General features: G+C 64.7%; 1 protein-coding gene and 26 non-coding genes across 27 annotated transcripts; 13 read left to right on the forward strand and 14 right to left on the reverse strand.

Moving 5' to 3' along the window:
• Positions 1 to 292: 292 nt before the first annotated feature.
• Positions 293 to 374, reverse strand: TRNAS-AGA. Its single transcript has one exon. It is a non-coding gene; the product is annotated as a tRNA-Ser (tRNA).
• Positions 375 to 650: 276 nt separating this feature from the next.
• TRNAP-AGG lies at positions 651 to 722 on the forward strand. The gene has a single exon. It is a non-coding gene; the product is annotated as a tRNA-Pro (tRNA).
• Positions 723 to 976: 254 nt separating this feature from the next.
• On the forward strand, positions 977 to 1,048 carry TRNAA-UGC. The gene has a single exon. It is a non-coding gene; the product is annotated as a tRNA-Ala (tRNA).
• Positions 1,049 to 1,751: 703 nt separating this feature from the next.
• TRNAS-AGA lies at positions 1,752 to 1,833 on the reverse strand. The gene has a single exon. It is a non-coding gene; the product is annotated as a tRNA-Ser (tRNA).
• Positions 1,834 to 2,111: 278 nt separating this feature from the next.
• TRNAP-AGG lies at positions 2,112 to 2,183 on the forward strand. The gene has a single exon. It is a non-coding gene; the product is annotated as a tRNA-Pro (tRNA).
• A 291-nt stretch (positions 2,184 to 2,474) lies between these two features.
• TRNAA-UGC lies at positions 2,475 to 2,546 on the reverse strand. The gene has a single exon. It is a non-coding gene; the product is annotated as a tRNA-Ala (tRNA).
• Positions 2,547 to 2,821: 275 nt separating this feature from the next.
• TRNAP-AGG lies at positions 2,822 to 2,893 on the reverse strand. The gene has a single exon. It is a non-coding gene; the product is annotated as a tRNA-Pro (tRNA).
• A 277-nt stretch (positions 2,894 to 3,170) lies between these two features.
• On the forward strand, positions 3,171 to 3,252 carry TRNAS-AGA. The gene has a single exon. It is a non-coding gene; the product is annotated as a tRNA-Ser (tRNA).
• Positions 3,253 to 4,124: 872 nt separating this feature from the next.
• On the forward strand, positions 4,125 to 4,196 carry TRNAP-UGG. Its single transcript has one exon. It is a non-coding gene; the product is annotated as a tRNA-Pro (tRNA).
• A 256-nt stretch (positions 4,197 to 4,452) lies between these two features.
• TRNAA-UGC lies at positions 4,453 to 4,524 on the forward strand. Its single transcript has one exon. It is a non-coding gene; the product is annotated as a tRNA-Ala (tRNA).
• A 291-nt stretch (positions 4,525 to 4,815) lies between these two features.
• Positions 4,816 to 4,887, reverse strand: TRNAP-AGG. The gene has a single exon. It is a non-coding gene; the product is annotated as a tRNA-Pro (tRNA).
• A 278-nt stretch (positions 4,888 to 5,165) lies between these two features.
• Positions 5,166 to 5,247, forward strand: TRNAS-AGA. Its single transcript has one exon. It is a non-coding gene; the product is annotated as a tRNA-Ser (tRNA).
• A 703-nt stretch (positions 5,248 to 5,950) lies between these two features.
• TRNAA-UGC lies at positions 5,951 to 6,022 on the reverse strand. Its single transcript has one exon. It is a non-coding gene; the product is annotated as a tRNA-Ala (tRNA).
• A 255-nt stretch (positions 6,023 to 6,277) lies between these two features.
• Positions 6,278 to 6,349, reverse strand: TRNAP-CGG. The gene has a single exon. It is a non-coding gene; the product is annotated as a tRNA-Pro (tRNA).
• Positions 6,350 to 6,607: 258 nt separating this feature from the next.
• TRNAA-CGC lies at positions 6,608 to 6,679 on the forward strand. The gene has a single exon. It is a non-coding gene; the product is annotated as a tRNA-Ala (tRNA).
• A 591-nt stretch (positions 6,680 to 7,270) lies between these two features.
• Positions 7,271 to 7,352, reverse strand: TRNAS-UGA. Its single transcript has one exon. It is a non-coding gene; the product is annotated as a tRNA-Ser (tRNA).
• A 283-nt stretch (positions 7,353 to 7,635) lies between these two features.
• TRNAA-UGC lies at positions 7,636 to 7,707 on the reverse strand. Its single transcript has one exon. It is a non-coding gene; the product is annotated as a tRNA-Ala (tRNA).
• A 254-nt stretch (positions 7,708 to 7,961) lies between these two features.
• Positions 7,962 to 8,033, reverse strand: TRNAP-CGG. The gene has a single exon. It is a non-coding gene; the product is annotated as a tRNA-Pro (tRNA).
• A 249-nt stretch (positions 8,034 to 8,282) lies between these two features.
• Positions 8,283 to 8,354, forward strand: TRNAA-UGC. Its single transcript has one exon. It is a non-coding gene; the product is annotated as a tRNA-Ala (tRNA).
• Positions 8,355 to 9,078: 724 nt separating this feature from the next.
• On the reverse strand, positions 9,079 to 9,160 carry TRNAS-CGA. The gene has a single exon. It is a non-coding gene; the product is annotated as a tRNA-Ser (tRNA).
• A 275-nt stretch (positions 9,161 to 9,435) lies between these two features.
• Positions 9,436 to 9,507, forward strand: TRNAP-AGG. Its single transcript has one exon. It is a non-coding gene; the product is annotated as a tRNA-Pro (tRNA).
• A 296-nt stretch (positions 9,508 to 9,803) lies between these two features.
• On the forward strand, positions 9,804 to 9,877 carry TRNAT-AGU. The gene has a single exon. It is a non-coding gene; the product is annotated as a tRNA-Thr (tRNA).
• A 281-nt stretch (positions 9,878 to 10,158) lies between these two features.
• On the reverse strand, positions 10,159 to 11,284 carry LOC119152405 (vitelline membrane outer layer protein 1 homolog). The gene is given in 4 exon segments (XM_037397618.1): positions 10,159 to 10,559; positions 10,561 to 10,752; positions 10,898 to 11,013; positions 11,099 to 11,284. Coding segments are annotated over 4 exon segments (597 nt in total). The 3' UTR covers positions 10,159 to 10,456.
• Positions 11,285 to 12,208: 924 nt separating this feature from the next.
• Positions 12,209 to 12,290, reverse strand: TRNAS-GCU. The gene has a single exon. It is a non-coding gene; the product is annotated as a tRNA-Ser (tRNA).
• A 263-nt stretch (positions 12,291 to 12,553) lies between these two features.
• TRNAM-CAU lies at positions 12,554 to 12,626 on the forward strand. The gene has a single exon. It is a non-coding gene; the product is annotated as a tRNA-Met (tRNA).
• Positions 12,627 to 13,235: 609 nt separating this feature from the next.
• TRNAM-CAU lies at positions 13,236 to 13,308 on the reverse strand. Its single transcript has one exon. It is a non-coding gene; the product is annotated as a tRNA-Met (tRNA).
• Positions 13,309 to 13,416: 108 nt separating this feature from the next.
• Positions 13,417 to 13,498, forward strand: TRNAS-GCU. The gene has a single exon. It is a non-coding gene; the product is annotated as a tRNA-Ser (tRNA).
• Positions 13,499 to 13,606: the final 108 nt, after the last annotated feature.

The raw sequence follows: 13,606 nt of genomic DNA on the forward strand, positions 1-13,606 counted from the left end.
CAGACTTGAAGCCAGGACTGTGGCACCCTAAGCAGGAATCATACCCCTAGACCAACATGCCGGGGTGCACAGCTGGCACCCAGCACAGATCCTGCCTCCCCTGACCCTCCCTCCCCTCTGCTTGACAGCCATCCCCTCCCCCAGCTCCCCAGGCATGTGGCACGGGGCCATGATGAGGAGCTGCCTGCCGTGTGAGCTGCCCTGGCTCCCCTCACCCTCCCACCTCATCCGCCCCAGGACCCCCGTGTGGGGGCCCCAGGACCAGGGCACTGGGGCAGTGGGCAAAATCTCTCGCTGTGAGCAGGATTCGAACCTGCGCAGGGAGACCCTATTGGATTTCTAGTCCAACGCCTTCACCACTCGGCCATCACAGCCCCATGCCTCAACACCTGGGGGGGGACATCTGCCCCCGCCCTGGGCACCCCCCGGTCCCCCCGGTCCCCCTATTTTCCTGGGAAGTGGGGACATGTTCTGGGGTGGCCGGTGCGTCCCCGCACACCGGCTCAGCCCCGCTGCGCTGCCCAGGGGCTGCTGGCAGGGCCTGTGCGCACCCAGTGGCTGCAGGGACAGCGGGGTCCCCGGGCAGCAGTGCCCCCCCAGCCCCCCAGTGCCCGCCACAGGGTGGGGGTGCCCGTGCAGCTGCGCACCCCGGCTCGTTGGTCTAGGGGTATGATTCTCGCTTAGGGTGCGAGAGGTCCCGGGTTCAACTCCCGGACGAGCCCTTCTTTTGGGCACCCAGCCTCCCCGGTGGGTGTGCATGACCCTGGCTGGCGGTGGGACCATGGCCTGGGTGCTGGGAGGGCGCCGGTGCCTGATGCAGCAGGGATGGGCAGAGGGTTTGGGTGGGCACATCCCGAAGCCAGGATGAAAGCCCTTAGGAGCAGCAATGGGGATGGTGGAGCTCAGCCCCGATGGTCTGGTTTGGGACCCTGGGGTCCAAGCGGGTGAGCAGAGGCCCCCACCCTGCCCAGACATGGGGGATGTAGCTCAGCGGGAGAGCGCTTGCTTTGCATGCAAGAGGCCCTGGGATCGACCCCCAGCATCTCCATGTCCTTTTTGCCTCACCAGAGCCCCCTCCCTGCCGGCTGCCGGGCTGGCAGAGCCCCCCAGGCCCCCCCGAAAATCCCTGGGTGCGTGCGGGCACGGCTGCGCTGGGGGTGCTTCCTGGCACGCGCTGCCTGCAGGGAATGCCGGGGGCCCTTTCCCCCCGAGCCCGGGCACTGCAGGGTGTGGGGGCACCTTGTGCCCCTTGCGCGGGGTCTTGGGGCGTCTCTTGGTGTGAATCTTGGTGGTGGTGGGAGCATCCGGGTGCGCAGCTGGCACCCAGCACAGATCTTGCCCCCCTGGCCGTGGCACCGCAGAGGCCACGTGTGTCCCTCCCTCCCCTTCACTCACTGGCCATCGCCTCCCCCAGCTCCCCAGGCATGTGGCACGGGGCCATGATGAGGAGCTGCCTGCCGTGTCAGCAAAACCGTGCCCACCTCCCCATCGCACCCCCCTCTAAGGCTGCTGCCTCAGCTCTCCCGGGTCTGCAACACGTGGAAAATCCTGGGGGAACCTGTGCAGGGCTGTGGCAGCCCCGGCCTGGGGCATCAGCCAGGGAGCAGGTTCCCTCCTGCAGGACCTGCTCAACAGGGAGAAGCGCAGGGCTGGGGCTGCCCTGGCTCCCCTCACCCTCCCACCTCATCTGCCCCAGGACCCCCGTGTGGGCACCCCAGGACCAGGGCACTGGGGCAGTGGGCAAAATCTCTCGCTGTGAGCAGGATTCGAACCTGCGCAGGGAGACCCTATTGGATTTCTAGTCCAACGCCTTCACCACTCGGCCATCACAGCCCCGTGCCTCAACACCTGGGGGGGGGGACATCTGCCCCCGCCCTGGGCACCCCCCGGTCTCCCCGGGCACCCCGCTTTCCTGGGGGGGGGGGGGCATGTCCGGGGTGGCCAGTGCGTCCCCGCACACCGGCTCAGCCCCGCTGCGCTGCCCAGGGGCTGCTGGCAGGGCCTGTGCGCACCCAGTGGCTGCAGGGACAGCGGGGTCCCCGGGCAGCAGTGCCCCCCCAGCCCCCCAGTGCCCGCCACAGGGTGGGGGTGCCCGTGCAGCTGCGCACCCCGGCTCGTTGGTCTAGGGGTATGATTCTCGCTTAGGGTGCGAGAGGTCCCGGGTTCAACTCCCGGACGAGCCCTTCTTTTGGGCACCCACCGCCCCACTACCCAGCAGATGCTCCCACCACCACCAAGATTCACACCAAGAGACGCCCCAAGACCCCGCGCAAGGGGCACAAGGTGCCCCCACACCCTGCAGTGCCCGGGCACGGGGGGAAAGGGCCCCCGGCATTCCCTGCAGGCAGCGCGTGCCAGGAAGCACCCCCAGCGCAGCCATGCCCGCAGGCACCCAGGGATTTTCGGGGGGGCCTGGGGGGCTCTGCCAGCCCGGCAGCTGGCAGGGAGGGGGCTCTGGTGAGGCAAAAAGGACATGGAGATGCTGGGGGTCGATCCCAGGGCCTCTTGCATGCAAAGCAAGCGCTCTCCCGCTGAGCTACATCCCCCTGAAATAGCATCCTACCTGGGATAGTATCCCCATCGCTGTGTCTTTCCCAGACCCCAGAGCCACTGAGTGTGGGGTTCAGGAGGCTGCAGGCACTGGGTGTCCCTCAGGTGCCCTGGGCAGTTGATGGGGTCAGGATGGGGAGGTCAGCAGTGGGGCAGATGGGACATGGTTATATGGAGGCCGGCCCCGCGCAGTGCTACACACTGGGGATGTCAGCCCGTCCATGCCATATCCTCACGGGGGGCAGATCCTGGTGGTGGGTGCCCAAAAGAAGGGCTCGTCCGGGAGTTGAACCCGGGACCTCTCGCACCCTAAGCGAGAATCATACCCCTAGACCAACGAGCCGGGGTGCGCAGCTGCACGGGCACCCCCACCCTGTGGCGGGCACTGGGGGGCTGGGGGGGCACTGCTGCCCAGGGACCCCGCTGTCCCTGCAGCCACTGGGTGCGCACAGGCCCTGCCAGCAGCCCCTGGGCAGCGCAGCGGGGCTGAGCCGGTGTGCGGGGACGCACCGGCCACCCCAGAACATGTCCCCACTTCCCAGGAAAATAGGGTGCCCGGGGGGACCGGGGGGTGCCCAGGGCGGGGGCAGATGTCCCCCCCCCAGGTGTTGAGGCATGGGGCTGTGATGGCCGAGTGGTGAAGGCGTTGGACTAGAAATCCAATAGGGTCTCCCTGCGCAGGTTCGAATCCTGCTCACAGCGAGAGATTTTGCCCACCACCTCAGTGCCCTGGTCCTGGGGCGCCCACACGGGGGTCCTGGGGCGGATGAGGTGGGAGGGTGAGGGGAGCCAGGGCAGCTCACACGGCAGGCAGCTCCTCATCATGGCCCCGTGCCACATGCCTGGGGAGCTGGGGGAGGGGATGGCTGTCAAGCAGAGGGGAGGGAGGGTCAGGGGAGGCAGGATCTGTGCTGGGTGCCAGCTGTGCACCCCGGCATGTTGGTCTAGGGGTAGGATTCCTGCTTAGGGTGCCACAGTCCTGGCTTCAAGTCTGGGACAATCCCTTCTTTTAGGCACACAGTGCCAGGCTCAGCCCCGATGGGGTCATAGAACAGAACAGGTGACATCCCCCGTGGGCAGCTCTGCCCGGGGGCTGTGTCAAAAAATCATGCCCCTGCTCTTCCCCAGAATCTCCTTCCCCACCCTGACCCACTCACCAGCCCGCAGCACCCAAGGGACACCAGTGCCTGCAGCCCCCCGAACCCCACACTCAGCATCTCCGGGGGCTGGAGAAGGACACAGCAACGGGGATTTTCTGGGAGTGAGGAGAAAGGCAGGTCAGACGAGGCCATTGCCTTTGGGGGTGCCCCACGGAAGAAGAAGAGAGGCAGGCGATGCTGCAGAGCTGTGGTCCTTGCAAAACCTGCAGGGTGCTGGGAGATGGCTCTGAGGGGGAAACCCCCCGAAGAAGGTAGGATGTGGAGATGCTGGGCACTAAAGTCCTGTGGCCACAGCCAGAGGGACCTCCGTGCTCCCAGCACGTGCCCAGGGACATGCATCCTGAGGTGCCCCCAAATCCCCAATGTGTGTGGGGCAGAGGGGCTGGGGGTGCAATACAGTGCTGCACCCCACCCGGCTCGTTGGTCTAGGGGTATGATTCTCGCTTTGGGTGCGAGAGGTCCCGGGTTCAACTCCCGGACGAGCCCTTCTTTTGGGCACCCAGCCTCCCCGGTGGGTGTGCATGACCCTGGCTGGCGGTGGGACCATGGCCTGGGTGCTGGGGAGGGCGCCGGTGCCTGATGCAGCAGGGATGGGCAGAGGGTTTGGGTGGGGCACATCCCGAAGCCAGGATGAAAGCCCTTAGGAGCAGCAATGGGGATGGTGGAGCTCAGCCCCGATGGTCTGGTTTGGGACCCTGGGGTCCAAGCGGGTGAGCAGAGGCCCCCACCCTGCCCAGACATGGGGGATGTAGCTCAGCGGGAGAGCGCTTGCTTTGCATGCACGAGGCCCTGGGATCGACCCCCAGCATCTCCATGTCCTTTTTGCCTCACCAGAGCCCCCTCCCTGCCGGCTGCTGGCCTGGCAGAGCCCCCCGGCCCCCCCCGAAAATCCCTGGGTGCGTGCGGGCACGGCTGCGCTGGGGGTGCTTCCTGGCACACGCTGCCTGCAGGGAATGCCGGGGGCCCTTTCCCCCCGTGCCCGGGCACTGCAGGGTGTGGGGGCACCTTGTGCCCCTTGCGCGGGGTCTTGGGGCGTCTCTTGGTGTGAATCTTGGTGGTGGTGGGAGCATCTGCTGGGTAGTGGGGCGGTGGGTGCCCAAAAGAAGGGCTCGTCCGGGAGTTGAACCCGGGACCTCTCGCACCCTAAGCGAGAATCATACCCCTAGACCAACGAGCCGGGGTGTGCAGCTGCACGGGCACCCCCACCCTGTGGCGGGCACTGGGGGGCTGGGGGGGCACTGCTGCCCGGGGACCCCGCTGTCCCTGCAGCCACTGGGTGCACACAGGCCCTGCCAGCAGCCCCTGGGCAGCGCAGCGGGGCTGAGCCGGTGTGCGGGGACGCACTGGCCACCCCGGACATGCCCCCCCCTCCCAGGAAAGCGGGGTGCCCGGGGAGACCGGGGGGTGCCCAGGGCGGGGGCAGATGTCCCCCCCCCCCAGGTGTTGAGGCACGGGGCTGTGATGGCCGAGTGGTGAAGGCGTTGGACTAGAAATCCAATAGGGTCTCCCTGCGCAGGTTCGAATCCTGCTCACAGCGAGAGATTTTGCCCACTGCCCCAGTGCCCTGGTCCTGGGGCGCCCACACGGGGGTCCTGGGGCAGATGAGGTGGGAGGGTGAGGGGAGCCAGGGCAGCCCCAGCCCTGCGCTTCTCCCTGTTGAGCAGGTCCTGCAGGAGGGAACCTGCTCCCTGGCTGATGCCCCAGGCCGGGGCTGCCACAGCCCTGCACAGGTTCCCCCAGGATTTTCCAGGTGTTGCAGACCCGGGAGAGCTGAGGCAGCAGCCTTAGAGGGGGGTGCGATGGGGAGGTGGGCACGGTTTTGCTGACACGGCAGGCAGCTCCTCATCATGGCCCCGTGCCACATGCCTGGGGAGCTGGGGGAGGCGATGGCCAGTGAGTGAAGGGGAGGGAGGGACACACGTGGCCTCTGCGGTGCCACGGCCAGGGGGGCAAGATCTGTGCTGGGTGCCAGCTGCGCACCCGGATGCTCCCACCACCACCAAGATTCACACCAAGAGACGCCCCAAGACCCCGCGCAAGGGGCACAAGGTGCCCCCACACCCTGCAGTGCCCGGGCACGGGGGGAAAGGGCCCCCGGCATTCCCTGCAGGCAGCGCGTGCCAGGAAGCACCCCCAGCGCAGCCGTGCCCGCACGCACCCAGGGATTTTCGGGGGGGCCTGGGGGGCTCTGCCAGGCCGGCAGCCGGCAGGGAGGGGGCTCTGGTGAGGCAAAAAGGACATGGAGATGCTGGGGGTCGATCCCAGGGCCTCGTGCATGCAAAGCAAGCGCTCTCCCGCTGAGCTACATCCCCCATGTCTGGGCAGGGTGGGGGCCTCTGCTCACCCGCTTGGACCCCAGGGTCCCAAACCAGACCATCGGGGCTGAGCTCCACCATCCCCATTGCTGCTCCTAAGGGCTTTCATCCTGGCTTCGGGATGTGCCCACCCAAACCCTCTGCCCATCCCTGCTGCTTCAGGCACCGGCGCCCGCCCAGCACCCAGGCCATGGTCCCACCCGCCAGCCAGGGTCATGCACACCCACCGGGGAGGCTGGGTGCCCAAAAGAAGGGCTCGTCCGGGAGTTGAACCCGGGACCTCTCGCACCCGAAGCGAGAATCATACCCCTAGACCAACGAGCCCAGGTGCTACAAATGGCAGGGATTCCTCCTCAACCTCCTGAGCAAAGGCAACTGGTTGGCGTGTGATGAGGCCTGGGGAAGTTCATTCTTGGTCTTGATGGATGTTCCCAGCTGGGAGGTGTCCCTTGGTGTGCCCTGGCTGTGGGGTTGACTCTTGGATATGTGCATGGGCCACAACTGCCCTGGCTCCAAAAGCCATGGGGGTAAGAGGACCGGGATGTGCAGCTGGACACCCTGGTGCTGGCAGCCCCCTGGCAGGGGGATGTAGCTCAGCGGGAGAGCGCTTGCTTCGCATGTAAGAGGCCCTGGGTTCAACCCCCAGCATCTCCATGTCCTTTTTTTCCCCCCTGGAAGTAGCCATAAGAAACATCCCCTTTCCTGCTGCATGGGACATCCCTCTCCTGCCAGGGTTTCTCCTCCCAGCTTCCTGAATCCCGGTGGCTGCTTCCGTTGCCAGCTATGTGGCTCTGCCCCTGGCCAGAGCTGCCCAGCGGGGATGGGGTGGCAGCACATCCCCCTTCTGCTGTCCCCAACACCCCTTCCCCGCTGGGAGGGGACAAGCCCTGGCCACGGCCGTGTCTCAGCCCACGGGGCACCGAGCAGCACCTTGCTACCGGCCATGATGGGACTGTCCTGGCAGCTGAGCTGTGCTGGGCACTGTCACCCTGTCCGTGCCCCATCCCTACGGGGGCTGAGCCCAGACTGTCCTGGCAGCTGAGCTGTGCTGGGCACTGTCACCCTGTCCGTGCCCCATCCCTACGGGGGCTGAGCCCAGCGGTGGGTGCCCAAAAGGGGAGGTCGTCTTGACTCCAGTGAACCACCACTGCCCAGCACCTGCCTTCTCCCTCCCCACGCATCAAGCTCCTGTCGGAGGGGGCTGCCCGAGGCCCCCCAGCCTCGACCAGCTGTGGTAAAATCTCTCGCTGTGAGCAGGATTCGAACCTGCGCAGGGAAACCCTATTGGATTTCAAGTCCAACGCCTTCACCCCTCGGCCATCACAGCCCCTGGTGTCCTCCCCCCGGGCCGTGAACACCCCGGCTTTGCTGTGGGGTTTGCCTTCAGGGAAAAAATATCCCCAGCCCTGGTGTGGAGGCATCTGCACAGATCTTGGCTGCAGCAGTACCCACAAGTGCTGGGGTTGGGAAAAGGGAGCTTTGGGGATATTTCCCAATGGCTGGAAAAAATCGAGGAGCAGCAGAGAGCCTCGCTGCAGGGCAGGTGCCAAAGGGAAGCATCCTCCAAGCATTCCCCAAGGAGGCAACAGGTTTTGGGGGAAAAAAGGATATGGAGATGCTGGGGGTTGAACCCAGGGCCTCTTGCATGCAAAGCAAGCGCTCTCCCGCTGAGCTACATCCCCCCGTCTGGGCAGGGTGGGGAGCCTGGACAAGTCCCCTCACCCCCCAGGGCTGCCCCACTGCCCACTGCTACCCACTCTTCCTGAAGGGCCCTTACTCAAAAAACAGACCCTCGGGGCATGCTGCTGTTGGATCTTAGGGGTCCATCCAGCCCACGGGGACACATCCGGCCAGGACATGGCACTGACCCCTCTGCCCTCACCCTGGTTATGCCACAGCCCCATGTGCCACCAGGGAGGGTGGGTGCCCAAAAGAAGGGCTCGTCCGGGAGTTGAACCCGGGACCTCTCGCACCCGAAGCGAGAATCATACCCCTAGACCAACGAGCCAGGTGTGCAACATGCTGCAACCTCAGCCTCTGTGCCCCACAGTTTTGATGGGTTGGTGACGGTGGCTGATGTTGCCTGTTGCCCTTGGTACAGCCTGGAGCACAGAAATTCGTTGTACCGTGCCCACGATATGGGGGCCGGTGTTTGGAGGTGGCCACAGCACATAACTGTCCTGGCCCCAGTAGCTGTGGGGGCAGCTGGCCCCCGGGGGTCAGCAGGGATCGCGGGGCACAGCCCTTCCCTACGTGGGGGGATGTAGCTCAGCGGGAGAGCGCTTGCTTTGCATGCAAGAGGCCCTGGGATCGACCCCCAGCATCTCCATGTCCTTTTTGCCTCACCAGAGCCCCCTCCCTGCCGGCTGCCGGCCTGGCAGAGCCCCCCAGAAAAACCCCGGGGGCTGGCCCATTGTGGGGGCAGCAGCTGGTGCCCACACCCCATGCCAGGACCCCGAAGAGAAGGGAGCTGCCTCAATCACCCTGCCCAAAACTGCAGTGACTGTCGGGGAGGAACAAGGGACGAAAGCCAACAGCTGACCCCAAATGAGCTCTTTGCTCCCCAGACAAAAGCAGGGCAGGCTTTGCCCAAAGGACAAACCCCTCTGGGTGTTGGACCCAGGTCCTCCTGCACCTGGAGATAGAAGTGTACCCCAAGCCTGCACTGGGAAAGTGGAACAGTACCCCAAGCCTGAACTGGGCTCCCCAGCCCTCCCGCTTGGCCCCACAGCCCTGAGCTTGCTGTGGCTCCCAGCTGGCTCACAGCCCTCTGGTAAAAGCATATGCAGATAAAACCACAACCGACACACCATGGCTGTGGCTGCTCAGCCTCTCTGGCTGGTCCCTCCTCAGGAGGGAGGATTTGTCACCTGGCCCCAGGGCAAGTGGTTGATGGCTCCCTTCCTTACTTGCCTTACTGTTCCCGGGGCTGCCAGAGAGTGGGTTCCCTGGTCCAGGAGCTCCTTCCCAGGAAGAAGGTGAGGTGCAGGGCTGGGGACCCTTCCATACCTGCTCACCCCAGTCCCGCTCCCACAGCAGTGGGCAAAATCTCTCGCTGTGAGCAGGATTCGAACCTGCGCAGGGAGACCCTATTGGATTTCGAGTCCAACGCCTTCACCACTCGGCCATCACAGCCCCGCACCCCAGCACCCACGGGGGATACCTGCCCCCGCCCTGGGCACCCCCCGGTCCCCCCGGGCACCCCGCTTTCCTGGCAAGTGGGGGCATGTCCGGGGTGGCCAGTGCGTCCCCGCACACCGGCTCAGCCCCGCTGCGCTGCCCAGGGGCTGCTGGCAGGGCCTGTGCGCACCCAGTGGCTGCAGGGACAGCGGGGTCCCCGGGCAGCAGTGCCCCCCCCAGCCCCCCAGTGCCCGCCACAGGGTGGGGGTGCCCGTGCAGCTGCGCACCCCGGCTCGTTGGTCTAGGGGTATGATTCTCGCTTAGGGTGCGAGAGGTCCCGGGTTCAACTCCCGGACGAGCCCTTCTTTTGGGCACCCGCTGCTGGGCTCCCACCCAGCCCGCCCAGAGCCCATGTGCTACCCAGCCACCAACTTTTATCCCCCAGGGACTCCCTGCCGTTGCTGGGGCTCGGAGCTTAGTGTGACACACCGCATTGTCCCTCATCCCTGGGGTCCCAGCCCTGTATACCCTGGCCCATTGGTCCTGCAGGGTGACGCTGGTGTCAGGCTGGCAGCAGGATGGGGACAGGGGCTGGGCTATGGCCATGGCTGTAGCAGACCCTGTGGCCATGGGGCACCCCATGGCTGGGGGGCAGGTGGGCGCCATGGCTTAGCTGGTTAAAGCGCCTGTCTAGTAAACAGGAGATCCTGGGTTCGACTCCCAGTGGCGCCTGCGCCTGGGGGCTTTTTTCCTTTCTGCCCCAAGCTGGGGGGCATTGCTGGGGGTCTCTGCCCTGAGCAGGGCACCCTGGCGTCCCCATCGGGATTTCCTCCAGTGCCTGCAGGCTCCCACCCTTTTGCCCTTTGAGAAGGGTCCTGCTTCGACTTTTCGGTTACACCCCCCGGTGGGTGACACATCCCCATGTCCTGGCAGGGCCAGCCTCAGCTCCCTGCTTCTCTGCCCCAGTTTGCCCCCTGCCAATGACGAAGCCGCCCTGACACAGTCTGGGTGCATGCTTTTACTGAAAGCTTATTTCAGAGTAGGACAAGAACAGCCCTGGAAATGCTGGGGAATATCTGGAAGTCTGGGTGGGCGCAGAAAGGACTTGCAAACATTTCTGGGAAGCGGGGTAGGTGTTGGGGGGCTGGCAGCAGCACATAACCAATGATGGAGTGCATGGGGATGAGGGAAAGGTGCCCCCTGAGGGTACCAGAGCTAAAACATCTCCCGGTGGGGGGGACCCCATGGATAGGCTCTGCTGTGGGTCTGGGTCACCGGATCAGGTGCCCTGTAGTGGGTTTCCAGCGCTTGTTACAGACAGCAGAAGAGACGCAAATCATTCAGGGCTGTGTCAGCCCCCTTCAGCCCCCGCGCAGGCTCCTGCCGTGTCTGGATGCCGCACACTGCACTGGGGGCTCCAGCTGCCCCACTGGCCCCAGGTGGACCCTGGCCCCTCCAGGATGTGCCCGTTGGAGCAGGCAAAGCGGGCACTGGTGGCAGCCACTTCATCACTCAGGAGCCCGCGCTGAGGTGCCTGGACCCGCAGAGCGAAGCCCACCAGGCGCCCTCGATGGGGGCACCAGCAGGCCTCTGACCAGTGTCCCCATCTAGGCGGGGAGAGAGGAGGTGGTGGGTGGTGAGGCTGGGGGTGTGGGAGGGGAGGAGGAGAGACTGAAGCCCTGCAGGGCTGGGGGGCAGCAGTGAACAAGGCTCCCCGCCACAGGGAGAGGGCAGGGGGGGCGGGGGGCTCACCTGCCACTCCGGGGCTCAGCCATGTAGCCACCGCTGGGGTTCTTGCTGTGGGAGCAGTGCAGCCGAATCCGGTTCAATGCCGTGTCATCCCCCATCACCCCCTGGGGTGTCTCTACCTGCGAGGGAACAGAGGTGGGGGGTTAACTCCCCACAGGAACGGGGTCCCTGGACTGGCCGTGGGCACTGCCACAGAGGCTGCACCTTGAAGCTGATGCCACTGGCGTAGGAGCCCTTGGGGCACATGTCCGGCCAGGTCCAGTCTCCCCAGGGTCCCCCGCTGGACACGGAGATGACCGAGGCATCCCTCCCACCCTGGTCCCACGCCTGCCCCTGCCCTGCGGCACCTGCAAGCCCTGCAGGCAGCAGCAGGACCTGTCCCCCCGGCATGGCTGCCCTGCCTGCAGCTGGCCCGCCAGGCTTTTACACCTAGCAGGGCTGGCAGGAGGGACCTGGAAGCATCTCAGTTACCTTCCCAGGGTGCCCAGGCCTGTTGGATGGCCGGGATTAGCTGTAGGAGAGAGTTAATCCTCCCCCGGGGTGGAGTGCAGGGAGCTGATCCACCAGCTCTTTGTTTGGGTCCCTCTCCAAGCAGTTTGCCCAGGACCACCAGGCATTCCAGTGCTAACCAGGGCTCTGGGCCATGCGGGACTGGGGCACCTTCCTCTCCCTCTCCAGGTTCCCACCATATACAAAATGGGATTTGCATGCTGCCTTTTGCTCTTTCTTTCTTTTTTTGGCAGTGAAAGTGAACAGGCACATTCAGTGACACCTCTGAAGGAAATCCCTTCCCACCTTCCCTGCCCTTAATCCCCCAGGTATCCATTTCATCGTGCCTTCATGCTTCATTTGTCCCAGTTTGCTTTCTGGTTGTGCTTTGCCATTCCAGAGGGTTATTGTCTTACTGCTTAACAGCATTTTCTGCAGTAATAGCTCTTTCTGAGTGGGGTTTTTGACATGAGTCTTGGATAAGAGATTTCCAGCCACTTACTTCCATGCCAGGACCTGGCTGCCCTTTCAGATGCTTCTTCAGTTTCTTCTACCCCTTGTTTTCTCCCTGTCACTGCCTTTTTAAAGCTAAATGCTACTGCGGGGGCGGGGACTGGTGACCTCTTCCCCTTGGGAGGATGCAGTTGCCATGGTGGGCAAGGCACCTGCTACCAGATACCTCCCAGGGCTCTGACTCGGCTGGGGGTGGCGCCCAGGGTCCCCGTGTGCCAGGCAGAACCTTGAGCCAACCCCTGAACCGCAGGACACGCAAACCCAGCTCGGGCTCTTCCCCATTTCTTCCGCACCGCGGGCAAAAAGCTATCCCGACGAGGGTGGGATTCGAACCCACGCGTGCAGAGCACAATGGATTAGCAGTCCATCGCCTTCACCACTCGGCCACCTCGTCCTGCCCCTCGCCGCGCGTGGCCCCGCCCCTCGCTAACAGCCGCATGCTGCCGCCCTGGGGGGCCCTGCCCCGGCCCTGCAGCCGCCCTGCCCCGGCCCTGCAGCCGCCCTGGGGGGCCCTGCCCCGGCCCTGCAGCCGCCCTGCCCCGGCCCTGCAGCCGCCCTGGGGGGCCCTGCCCCGGCCCTGCCCCGGCCTCGCTCCGGCCCTGCCACCCTGCCTCGACCCGCCGCGCTGAGGCCCAGCCCCGGGCCTCACCTGCCACCGCCCTCTTAGCGCAGCCGGCAGCGCGTCAGTCTCATAATCTGAAGGTCCTGAGTTCGAGCCTCAGAGAGGGCAGAGCTGATTTTTTAAAAAATTTCTTTTTTTTTTTGGTTTGGCTTGGTGTGGGAGGCTGGCCGCCGTTTCGCTGCCCCGCTGAGCCCCGCAGCAGCGTGAGGGGGCTCTGCGGTGGGCACACCTCCATACCCCGCGCCCCAATGTAATAAGTAACTAAGGGTAATTTGCTGATCAAACAAGTTCAACAAGAAGAACGAACCCATTGTGGTGGTCTTGAGAACTTCCTGTTTAGCAAGAAGAGACCTGTCCACAACGTTATCTTGCTACACCAAACATGGGAACTTCCTGTTTGACAAGAAACCACGATAAGAGAAGCAGCAGAGGGGCGTACTGAAGATGTCAGAAGCGACCTCGGTGAAGATAAAAAAAGCTGCTCAGCTTGCTTGAATTTGCGAGCCCTTGGTGGAGCTGCGATTCCCCGGCTGCCCAGCGCTGCTTTTGCTTTCCTGCCTTAACAAATATTTAGTGAATCCATTTCGGACTCTATTTGTTTAAATTCAACTATAACACCAACATCCTCTGCTCCCTGCCGCGGCGATGCCACCCGGCAAAAGAGCGGTCGGGCCCTGCCGTAATCAGGCTCTCAACCACCGCGGCGGCAAAAATTCCTGCCCTCTCTGAGGCTCGAACTCAGGACCTTCAGATTATGAGACTGACGCGCTGCCGGCTGCGCTAAGAGGGCGGTGCCAGGGCGGGCGGGGCCTCGCCCTCACCGGGGCCAGGACGGCGCGGGCCGGGGCGAGGCCGGCGGGCGGCGCGCAGGGGCGGGGCTGCGCGCGGCGAGGGGCAGGACGAGGTGGCCGAGTGGTGAAGGCGATGGACTGCTAATCCATTGTGCTCTGCACGCGTGGGTTCGAATCCCACCCTCGTCGCGATTGTTTTTTGCGGCCGCCCCGAGCTCTCCCACGGTGCCCAGAGGCAAAGGCATGAAGTCCTGAGCAAAGCGATACAGTGGGTGCCAGAGGCCGGTCTCGCTTCCC

The sequence above is a fragment of the Falco rusticolus genome, chromosome 8, assembly GCF_015220075.1.
Source record: "Falco rusticolus isolate bFalRus1 chromosome 8, bFalRus1.pri, whole genome shotgun sequence".
In the NCBI taxonomy this organism is placed as follows: domain Eukaryota; kingdom Metazoa; phylum Chordata; class Aves; order Falconiformes; family Falconidae; genus Falco; species Falco rusticolus.